The 12,705-nt window shown below is 35.6% G+C and overlaps 1 protein-coding gene and 1 pseudogene across 1 annotated transcript; both read right to left on the bottom strand.

The window, feature by feature from the left end:
* Positions 1–8,257: 8,257 nt before the first annotated feature.
* LOC103436457 (large ribosomal subunit protein uL6-like) lies at positions 8,258–8,794 on the bottom strand (annotated as a pseudogene).
* A 584-nt stretch (positions 8,795–9,378) lies between these two features.
* On the bottom strand, positions 9,379–10,083 carry LOC139196106 (secreted RxLR effector protein 161-like). Its single transcript, XM_070821767.1, has one exon. The coding sequence runs from the start codon at positions 10,081–10,083 to the stop codon at positions 9,379–9,381; it is 705 nt and encodes a 234-aa protein (XP_070677868.1).
* Positions 10,084–12,705: the final 2,622 nt, after the last annotated feature.

A 12,705-nucleotide genomic window follows, 5' to 3' on the forward strand; every position in this document is an offset into this window, starting at 1 on the left:
TACATTATAGAACGAGTTTCAATCATTAATGATATGTTATACTTGAAAGGAAGGAAATCGTGAATCGAGAAAGTTATGAATTCGAAAGAGACTAAGTGTGAATGATATCACTTGCTCTTCCTTAATCAATCTAATTCCATGTTTTTCAAGAATTGAGTTAACCTTTTTATGTGAGGGCCACATATTTTGACCTGTAGGGAAAAAAATCAGACACTAGAATAATTACAATAACTACGTATTCATTAACACATGAGAATTCATGAATCGGAAATACTTCCACACTCATTTCAAGTATCACGAGACAGTAAAGGAAAATGACTTGCAACCTACAACTCTGATGATAAAACATTCCATATCTACATGCATGGCAAGAGCTCTAATTTAGGCCGCTAGTAGAGCCATTGATGACTCACAAATATGAAGCTTTCTTTTCTCATTTCTAAATAATTGTGGTAAAACTACTACTACCAGAATGTGAGCCTTCAACCAAAGCCACTCAATCTAGTTATTTTCTGACTAATATGATACTTTCATTCCCTATGCTAAATATTAGTATTATTGTTGCATGTAAAAGTCTAACTACGAGAATGTGAGGATCCAACTCAAAACCTATTGACAACAAGTAGAGAGGCCTAAGATCGCTTAAGCATTTATGTAAGGCTTATCCAAAAGTGTTTTTAAATAACTAAAAAAACTTTTAAATTACCAAAAATGCTTTCGACAAGTTTGTTAGAGAAAAAGAAAAATTAAAATTGTTCATATGTTAAAAAAAAACACTTGAAGTGCTTTCTAGTAGAAACAGGTGCTATGTGCTTCTTTAGGAAGCACTAGCAAATGAGCCCGCGCAATGCCACGGGTTTTAAACTATGCTAAATGTGTGGAATATATTAAAATTTATTTACATCCTTATGTTCAATAAGGAACAAAATATGGGCGGGCTTCTTTGAGGACATTAGTTGGATGCATGTCTTCAGATAGGCCCATTTTCTGACGGATGCTCTCACTGAGTGTTGATTTCTCGGTAAATGATTTCCATGTTTGGGATAGAACTATTTTGATGGCTGCTCGTCCAATCTTTCTATTTGATTGTACTCAAACGGGTTGTCCTATGGGCTTTTCTCTTTAATATATTGTTTCCTTTCCTATCAATATATATATATAGGCGTCGCATAATACATTACATAGCAAACTTTGAGGATTACGTTGTTCATATAGATATAACCTCCATATCAAAATCTATATACATCTATGTTCAATACGGAATATAGAGCTCCTGATCCACAACACGAATCTGTTCGTCCCTTAATACCAAAACACCACCAATCAAATAATCAATTTCGTGAAAAAAAATTCTGGAGCCATAACAAAAAAATAAAAATACAAACACGAAAGTAAAGGAGCAAAGAACAAACCTGAGCAAACTGTAAATCATGACTCAAAATTTCCAAAATCAGTGTAAATGAAGTGGGCGAGTTTAATCTGCACCAGAAAATTCCACCATCTTTAACAAACAATTATTTCAAGAAAACAAAGCAATTACCATTAAAAAAGTACGTATAGCGGGCGAGTTCATTATTCGAATTGCATAAGCATTTTTATTTTTTAATTATAAACCCAACAATTTCAAACTTTCATATAAATATGCAATTATTAAAAACAATTAAAAAGTAAAGACTGTCTATTATACCTGTCAACTTCCATTTTATTGTTCTAATATTCCCCAAGACTATTGATATTCCACTGCTGAAAACCCAACTCAAATAAGTAGTGTAGGCTGTAACTAGTCCTCTAATTACAAAAATACAAGCCACCGAATACTACAGTCTAATTGTAAAACCTCTCCCCAAATTCATTGTGAATTTTACATTCCCCCTAAAGGTTTACACTTTTTTACAATTTGGTCCCCTTAGCCTTTAACCAATCCGGACCCTCCCTTTTAGATTCTCCTTCTCTCTCCGTTTGCCACATGGCACCACCCTAACTCATCACTATCTCTCTCTCTCTTTCTATCTTTCCCCGATCTTTCTCTCGGATCTCTCACTCTTTCAACCCTCAACTCTCACTCTCCCTTACTCTCCCTCTCACTCCTTTTTCCCGATCCACACCCACACACACCCAAGGGATACCCTGGCAATGGTGTAGCACCATCACCACCCTCGAGGACCTCCATTCCCTCTTGGTGGAACTCGGCGAAGCTCAGAAGCCCAGGAAAAACCCCCGGTGCACCCGCAACCTTTCGAGCAAGATTTGGCCACCTCCGGCCATCCCACAGTGAATCGAAGGTGAGAAAACTCCTCCTCTCGTCTCTAGCTTCCTTTTGGTACCCTTTGTGTTGCCTAGGGTGGAGTGTCGCCATCGACCGGAGTTGGGAAAGCTCCGACATTCGTTTCCCATCGAGACTAGACTATTGAGCTGGCTAGTCCCAACCCAGTCAAACCAGGACTTGGATTGTCTGCCCTCTAATTGTGGTGCCCTACCCGTGCCCTCCTGTTTTTGTGGTCACGGTTAAACCACGTCAACATTTTATATTACTATTTCTTTTTGTTTTATTATTTTTATAAAAAAATAATATAAAATATTGACGTGGCTTAACCGTGACCACACAAAACAGGAGGGCACGGGGAGGGCACCGAAATGGGAGGGCAGACAATCCAAGTCCGTCAAACCAAGGCCCTTTGGGTCTTGTATAGGACTAGGGCCTTAGGCCCGTTAGTTGTTAAACCCAACAACCCAACCTGTTTAGTTTTAATTTTAGGAGAAATTAGATTCTCATCCTTCTTTTTACTACTTCATTGATTAAAATCCTATTCATTTTCAATTTGTGATCAAGGTCCTTGGTATTAATAAATCATTCATTATTTCAATAATAAAATATTTTTTTATTTCTAAATATATTAAAAATGTTATATTTATGACTAAATTTTTATCATATATTTTTAGTTTTAATTTGTACCCATTTTTAATTTGGACCAATTTTTTTTTCAATTTTAATTTGTACCCATATATTAATTTCTTTTTGTGCCCATATTTTTTTAAAGTTTATTTGTATTTGTACCCATATTTTTTTTATTTGTACTTTTTATTTTGCTAAATGCACCCATACTAATTATATGTACCCATTCATGTAAAACTTTTTAATCTTAAAATGTACTCATTCTTAAATATACCAATTTGTTATATGTAAAGTGTACCATTTTTTTTCTAATCCATTTTTAAACTTATATGGGTACATTCTTTTTTCTTTGATTTTAAAATGTACCCATGTCAAGTTTAATAAAAAAAATTTACTAATGTTATTAAGCCTGATATCTTTTTTTTTTTTTTTTTTTTTTTTTTTGTGATTTTGAAGAATGTACCCATGTTTTGATACAATAAATTTTTTGGTTAATTTTGATGAATGTACCAATGTTTATACACACACACACAATTGTATATTTATATTTTAATATTTTTAATCCCACAAATTATGGTTTTTTATTTAAAATCTCATTTATATAAACAACTAAAATTTCTAATTTTTAATTTTAGAAAAATAGTAACGTACATAGAAATAAATTATCACATTAATTTCAGGGACCTCGATCAAAAATTAAAAACTAACAAGGTTTCAACAAGGTTCCAAAATCTCCCTTAATTTTATTTATTTATTTTAAAAGCCCAAAAGCCTTTGGGGTGGGCATTCAAGCCCAAGCCCTTATTTGTGCAGCCCAGGGCCTTCGGCCCGTTCATCCTAAACCCTAAACCCTTCGGGCCTTAAGCCCAAAACCCTAAACCCAGTTAACCCCAAGGCCCAAACCCTTTAGGCCCAACCCAGTTTAACTCGAGTTGACCTGACTGTTAACTTTGACTGACCTGGACACGTTGACTTTGACGAGATCAATGCTGACCGTTGATCGTTGACTTTGACTGGTCAACGTTGACCGTTGACTATTGACTTTTAGTTGACTTTTTAGGTTTCATCTGGAATCCCTCCTAGGCTAATTTCGACGTCCTGGACCTGTTTTTGAAGTCCATTTTCCCAAATTAAATCGTTTGAGTATAGTTTTATTAATTGTACCCTTTATGTGCTTAGGTGCAATTACTAGCGGCGATTTCGTTATTCCTATTTCGTATGGCTCATCTACAACAGAGTATATGCGAGTAGACTCCTTCTAAAATGTATGTTTTAATAGTAGAACTGAATACATGAAAAGCATGATTTAATGATTACGTTTTATGAGATATTATGCTTACTTAGAATATTTTGGAATATCATATTATCTATCGAACCCATGTTCTTTGTAGGATATCTGATGGATGATGATATACTATTTAGAACATGTTTGTATACACTTCTTTATAGTATAGATGATGGATGACTTTATACTATGAAGATATTTTTGAGATATATGAGCCTATGTTTGGAAAGAATATATTCAATGTTTTTGTGCGTATCTAGTGGTCACTGTTCTACCTGTTTGGCAATGATATTTATATTAGCTTTGGTCAGGCGTAGGTTGGGCCTGTTTGGCAAATGAAGGAAGTGTTCTAAATGGCCTGTTTGGCAAATGAAGGATTCTGATTGAATTGATATTGATACCACTAGTTAGCACACTATATACGAGATATGTTTTGCAAAGGTTTTATGGCATGCTAGGGTTTTCGGAAAACCTATTACATATTTTGCTATTGAGTTTTCATTAAACTTTGGAGGTTAGTATGTTGATAACTGTTTCAGTATTATATATATATCAACTTGGTCCACTCATGTTTGTTTTGCGCCCCCTCAAGACTTAGAATCGAGGCGTACAATCCCGGCATCAAGGCATTTCCACATCGGCTTCTTCAAGTCCTCTCGGTGTAGGACCCACTCATTTGTTCATTCAACCTTTTTATTAATTCTTTTATTGTTCTAGATTAGATGTGTGCTCTAAACACGTTCCTCATTTGCATATTAATTATATTTAAATTTCACTTATCTTATTCATATTTTAGTTCTCCTGTTTTCAATAAATGGCTTTCGTCACCCTCGGGTGTCAGCCAACACGTGCCTATCCTGGTATTCGGGAAATATCGGGATCAGGGCGTGTCACTAATAGTATTCATCTTCACTTGTAAGTGAAAGGTCTTAGTAGGTTTGATTCTCACCAAATGCGAATTTGAACCACATTATTGATAGCTCATTGTCCAGCTAAGCACACTCTCCCCCCCTTAATATAGATAATATCATTTGTTCAAATAAAATAAAATTACAAAAATACACACTTTTGTTTATATAGAATTTTTCTTCATCAACCTTATCCAAATATTTAGATAAAAAATGAACAACTAATGTATTTGTTATTTTTATATTTTTGACATAAGTAAAGAGATTGATGAAGTCCAACAAAAAACACATGCATGATGATGAATCTATCAAAAAATTAATGGGAGTTTTAATGAAAGAGATTGGGCCAACTTTTTCTTAACAAAAAACCATCCACCATTTTTATTTAATGAAAAGGACTTAAGATTTAATGAAAATGACAAAAGTAATATATAATAGGCCCAAAAAAATTAAATTCCATGGGCTGAAATAAAGCCCAACATGCAACATCAAATCTTTCTTCCAGTTTTACCCTTAACAGAGGTTAACCCAAATTTGTTAACCCAACTTCACATTATTTAAAAAATTGCCATCGAGCAGGAAAAAAAGTCAAATTAAACAAAAAAATTTCAATATTTTTTTCTTGCAACAAGCCGTTGCAACCCCACACCCCAACCCCAAAATTAAAGTTCATATCCTGACATGATTAATTTAAGAACCATCCCCATTTTCATTTGGAGTTTTAACGAAAAGCCCGGGGTACTATTCACTTTAACGAAAAACCACATTTTTTCACTAAAAAGTCAATAATAGTACTATTCACTTTACCCTTTATTGTGTCATTATCGTTATAACTCAAAGTTTTCAAGATATTTTCATTAGTTTTCCTTTTTCATTTTTCCTCTATGGCGTTCCCCATCCCCACTTCTACTTTTCTTCTGAACAATTCCCACAAACTAAAAATATTACTTTTCAAATTCAATTTAATAAACAAGAAACTTACATTTCCATTCCATACATATATACCAGAAAGAACAAAGCTCTTCCCAAACAGAAAAATAATCTACATGTTAAAAAAAAATTAGGTAACTCAAGTAAGTAGTGGATTGTCTTGGTAGTTAAAGCTATATTGTCAACTTATGACGTTGCAGGTTTAAACTTTTTATCCCCTTAGAATAAATTAGTATAGGAGATTGCTTGTACTAAAAAGAATAAGTAATTAGTACAAAATATTGCTTGTACTAAAACAAAAATTACACATTAAATTAAAATTACATAACAATACCCATCAATTATCTTTTATATCAGCAAGATTATAGCTTTACAAGTCGCCTTGTAATGTCCCAGCAACAACCTGAAAACAAATCAACAAAAAATGCATTGGTATCATACTAGAAATGTGATACTTTACGATTCCACAAGTAATAAAAAAAAATCAAATAGCTCAAATATTTCCACAAGTAAACAAAATTAGCAATTATAAACAAATGAAAAGTCTCCAAAATCTAAAATCTTCGAACTGAACACTACCACTATATTTAGAAGTGAACACTGACTATTTCTAGAACTGAGTACTAACACTACCACTATTTCTAGAACTAAACACTGACTATTTTTAGAATGAACCCTAAGTATTTCTAGAATTGAACATTGATTATTTCTACAACTGAGCACTGATTATTTCTAAAACTGAACACTGACTATTTTACTGTAGTTTTAGAAATAGTGTTTATTTGTTACCTTTCAAAAATAGTGTGAGTTATTTTGGTTCAGTTTTTAGAAATAGTGTGCAATTTTGTTGTAGTTCCAAAAATAATGTGGGTTATTAGGGTTCAATTTCAGAAATAGTGTTGGTTATTTTGTTGCAGTTTTAAAAATAATGTTTATTTTGTTTCATTCCATAAATAGTGTGAGTTATTTTTGTTCAGTTTCAGGAATATTGTCAGTTATTTTGCTGTAGTTCCAGAAATAGTTTGAGTTATTTTGCTGTAGTTTCAGAAATAGTATGTATTTTGTTATTAGCACTCCAAAAATTTCATTATGCACTCTTCAAAAGTCTATTTTTCTTTCTAATATATAAAGTTTGGAGTGCTAATACAATTCTCTTTTTAAAATATTGGATCTCACACTATTTCTTAAATTGACTATTTATGAAACTGATAATGGGTATTAAACTATTTATGAAACTGAAAACGATACTATTTATAAAACTGAACACAGGTACTAGTTCTGAAATCGAACTCAGATACTATTTATGAAATTGATGGATATTATTTATGAAACTGAACACGAGTACTATTTATGAAACTGACGGGTACTATTTATGAAACTGAATACGGTACTATTTATGAAACTAAAACACGGGTACTATTTATGAAACTAAAACACGGGTATTATTTCTAAAACTGAACACGTGTACTATTTCTAAAACTGAACACTAACTATTTCTAGAATTGTACATTGATTATTTCTATAACTGAACACGAGTACTACTGTACTATCGCTATTTCTTAAACTAAACATTAACTATTTTTGTTATGAACGAAATAAAAACACAATTCCAAGGCATCTCCAGATACAACACATAGATTTTCATTTACAAATCTATTATTTTCATTCACGAACTCACAGCACAACACCCCAAATGCAGACATATAATGGCCAGCTATTATCAGAGGTTTATAAACTACATCACAAAACAAATCCTCGAGAAAACGAGATATTACAAACAAACAAACAAAAATTAAACGAACCAAACTCTCATTTTTATTTTAGCATTATAATGGCTTATTTTCCAAATCAACACAACCTTGCCTTAACCTGCCTTCCATTCCCATCAATGCTTCCCCGTACCCAGAAGTAACAAAAGAATGCTCACCAATACTTGTAACGTAACATAGTAGCTCAGCGATGACAAAAGGGTAGCTTTCCCTCAAGTACTTAAGTCCATCAATTTCCCCATTATTCCTCTATGAAATGAATCAAATATCTTAACCATGACAGATATTTAATATTTTTCTCTCTAATTTCTTACCAAACACAACACCACACTTAACATTCAATAGAACCCGCAACCCACATCTGCCCTTTGATATATTTTCTTCCACATGAACTCTCCAACAAAAATAATAACTAGCCAATTCAATGAAGAAATTAAACTACATTAAGAAAATACACAAAAACAAACACCCTTCATTCCACTGTAACCATGGTTCCCCTCTTGGTCACATAGATACCATCAAGAAACTTCCTGATATCCAAGATGGCATTTCTGGTTGATCAGGGCACAAGACCGAGAAACAAGCTCAATATCATTTCCATCCAAGATGGGCTCATCCTTGACCTTTTTCAGATTGGGTGATAGAAACACCATCGAGCATATCTACCTCTATCACCTTCTTTTCACCCAAAAAATTAGTGATGGAGGCATTGATGGAAAAATAAGCATACACAAAACGCATCTTATAGCGATACCCCTTGGTGATGTAGGTGATGAGATTTCCGATACGGGAGAGAGTGGTGTGGATTGTGGGGATGGTTTTGCCAGAGCCGAACTAGGCGACTTTCAGCTTTCGTTTTTCAGTCTTTTTGTTGGTAACGAGCTGAAAGTCCAAGTCGAGTTCTTGAAGTTGTGGATGAACTTCCTATGAGGACCTCGATGATCTTGGCATGGACCTTGATCTTGACACCGTCGGGGATGTCCATGGTCTCAAAGGCGAGGATGGTCATTATCTCTGTTGCTCTGGTTGTTTCTCTCTCTAATAAAGTTTGTGTGTTTAGATGTTTTGGTTGATAGTTTGGATCAGTTTCTTAGAGTTAAAATAGCAGAGAATGGAGAGGACTTGGAGAAGTGATTGACGGTTTCAAGGCTGTGCAAGGAGCAGCATCAATAATTTCATTAAGTAGGTGAAAGTTTGTAGGGTATAGTGCATTGCCATAACCCATACTTGTTTAAAGAGTGATTGACAAGAGGCTTAACAACCATTTCAGCCTTACTACTCCATATTTAATCTTAGCCCTTCATTTGGTTTTAAGTGATCTAACCTGGAGTGTACACTTGTCACTCACACACTCACACATACATTTCAACTAAAAAACTAGCCGTTAGGGCTAAAACCCTTCATTTCTTCTTTCTTCTTCGATGCAGACAACAACCATCATCAAGAGCTCCTTGCTGCCTTCGATCCTTCAACTTCAGAAGTTGTTTAGCTTCCAACACTCCCCTTTAAACTGCTTCTAGGAGTCATTCCGAGCAATCCCTTCAGGTAATTGAATCTCTCATTCGATAATGCTTTTGTGAAGATATCTACGATCTAATCTTTTGTGCTGCAACAGATTAGCTTGATTGTGTTGTCCTGCAATGCCTTTCTGATGAAATGATATCTTCTTTTGATGTGCTTTATTCTCTGATGAAATACTAGGTTTTTGGTCATGGCAATTGCAGAGGTGTTGTCACACAGAAGCGGTGTGGCTTCAATCTGTAATTCACCAAAGTCTTTGAGTATAAACCTTAGCCAAATAGCTTGAGTCGTTGCTTCTGATGCACTTATGTACTCTGTTTCGGCCGTGAACAGCGCAACATTTTGTTGCTTCACAGAGGCCCATGAAAAACCTCCTGAACCAAAAGTGAAAGCATAGCATGATGTGCTTTTGTTATCATCTTTATTGCCACCCCAGTCACTATCACAAAATCCAATTAGGATAATGGACTTCCCCATTTCATGCTTGATGCCATAATCAAGTGTTCCTTGCACATATCTTAGAACTCTCTTTGTTGTCCCCATGTGTAACTTGCTAGGATTCCACATAAACCTATAGAGTAGGCTTGCTGAGAACATTAGATCCAGCCTTGTTGCAATTAGGTACAATAGACTGCCAACAATGCTTTTGTAGAGACTAGCATCCGTAGGTTCACTTCCATCATCCTTCTTAAGCTTCTCATTTTCAATTAGAGGTGTAGAGACCGGTTTGCAACCCTTCAAACCAAACCTTTCAAGCAAGGTTTCAACATACTTCATTTGATGAATGAAGATGTTGTTTGCCTCTTGAATTACCCCAATGCCAAGAAAATGATGTAAGAAGCCTAGGTTAGTCATTTCATACCTCTTCATCATTTCTTCTTTGAACTCTTAAATCAGTGCAGCATCATTTCCAATGTAGACAACATCATCTGCATAGATTGAGACAATGAGTGTCTTGTTGTTGCTTTCTGTCTTGGTGTAGAGTGTAGCTTCACTCGGACTTTTATGAAATCCTTTCTCAGTGAAATAAGAATCAATCTCACTGTACCAAGCCCTTGGAGCTTGTTTTAGGCCATAGAGAGCCTTCCTTAGCTTGTACACCTTCTCTGGAAACTCTTGACTTGTGAACCCTTGAGGTTGTTCCACAAACACATCCTCCTCTATCACTCTATTTAGAAATGCAGATTTGACATCCAATTGATGCAACTTCCAACCCTTCTTGGCTGCTAGGGTTATCAATGTCCTTATGGTCTGGTGCAAAGGTTTCATTGAAGTCTACACCAGGCTTCTATGAGTAGCTTTTAGCTACCAATCTTGCATTGTTCTTCTGCATAGAACCATCTAGGTTTAGCTTCACCTTGTACACTTATTTCACTCCAATCACACGCTTATCACTTGGTCGATTTACAAATTCCCGAGTGTCATTCTTCTCTATGATTTCAAGCTCTTCCTTCATTGCTTTCTTCCAAGCTTTGTCTTTCTCAGCTTCTTCATATGTTTCTGGTTTCACTACACAGTAATTACATGTAGCATATATCTCATCCAAGCTTCTCAACCTCACTGGAGTTGAACTTGGAGTTGTAATTTATGATTGACTAAGTTGTGGACTCATGTTTGCTTGCTGTGGAGTCCCTTGTGTGTGACCATTCTCTGTGGTTTCTTCTTGAATTGAGGTCTCCATAGGCTCCTTTGTTTGCCCATTCTTGAGGTCAAGTTATAGAGAGACATTGTCTTTCTCTTCTACACTTGTTTCCCAATTCCATGTTGAGTCTTCGTCAAAGATAACATCAATTGGCAGGATTATCTTCTGAGTTGATAGATTGTAAACTTTGTACCCTTTCTCACTAGTACCATAACCCTTGTTGCTTGAATTCTCCAACTTGTGTCTTAGTTGTTGAGGAATGTGAGTGTAGCACACTGAGCCAAACACTTTCAGATGCTTCACAAAAGGCTTCCTTCCATTGAACACTTTAAATGAAGTCTTCTTGTCCAATGCTTTAGTGGGGCATCGATTTAGTAGGTACACTGAAGTGTTCACAGCTTCACCCCAAAATGTATAGGGCATGTTTTTCTCATGCATCATAGACTTAGCCATTTCGACTAAAGTCCTATTTTTCCTTTCTGCAATGCCATTATGTTATGGTGAATATGCCACTGTGAATTGCTTCTCCAATCCCACATCTTCACAGATTGCATTGAACTGAGGTTCTCCTCCCCTATCACTTCTTAGTCTTTTGATTTGGTATCCATTTTGCAATTCCACCATTGCCTTGAACTTCTTGAATATTGTGAATACCTCAGACTTGAACCTCATGAAATACACCCAACACATCCATGAGTAGTCATCAATGAAGGTTAGGAAATACCTGTTTCCATTGATTGTTGTTGTTTGCATTTGTCCACACACATCCATGTGAATCAATTCGAGTGGTTTTGTTGCCTTCCAAGCCTTTCCAGCTCCAAATAGATCTCTGTGATGCTTTCCAAACACACACCCTTCACAGGTTTCATTGCATTGATCCATCTTTGGTATCCCTTGCACCATTTCATGCTTTTGCAGATTTTGTAAGCTTGTCATGTTTAAATGACCAAGCCTCTTGTGCCATAGCTTCATAAAGCCTATCACACTTGTTTTCCTTGCCACTTCCTCTAGGTACTTCAACATAAGTGGAAAGCTTCTGTTTTTCACTTCCACTCTAGTCACTAGGTTTGATAGGGACCTGTCATCATAGATCTCGACCACAGTTCCCCCAAAGAGTAAGAAATATGCTCCATCATTTGACCCACACTAAGTAGATTCTCATCCAATCCAGGCACTAGCATCACCTCCCTTATGCATCTTCTTCCTTTCTTGGTGTTAATGGGCAGGGTTCCTCTTCCAGTGGCTTTGACAATGTTTCCATCTCCCATTTTCACTTTTCCATTGAAGTTTGTGTCAATGTCAATGAGTAATGACTCATGTGCAGTTATGTGATTGCTGTAGCCACTGTCAATGTACCACACTTTAGTGTCTTTATCCATTTTTGCACTGAAGGCATAGAACACATTTGCTTCTTCTTCCACTTGGTTTGCACAGTTCACTTGCTGCACATTCTTTGATTTGCAATCCCTCATGATGTGCCTGAACTTGTTACATTTGTGACATCTAGGCTTATCCTTGAACCAACACTCCTTAAAATGGGATTTGTCACAATGCTTGAATTGTTGCTTGGTTCTTAGACCTTCATTTGAGTTGCTGCCTTGGTTAGGTCTAGAGTTTTGATACTTATTTCCTTCCCATTTATTGTTCTTGCCCTTCCACTGTGGTTTTTGTTTGCTTGCACTAGCTTGACTACTAGATCTAACAGAGAGTGATTGAAATGCTTTCTCAGTGGCAAAATCAGCATGCCTCTTGAGTCT

This window comes from Malus domestica, chromosome 05, assembly GCF_042453785.1.
Source record: "Malus domestica chromosome 05, GDT2T_hap1".
Lineage (NCBI taxonomy): Eukaryota > Viridiplantae > Streptophyta > Magnoliopsida > Rosales > Rosaceae > Malus > Malus domestica.

Coding starts and splice junctions, on each gene's coding strand:
- LOC139196106 (XM_070821767.1), bottom strand. CDS start 10,083: ATGAAGTATGTTGAAACCTTGCTTGAAAGGTTTGGTTTGAAGGGTTGC.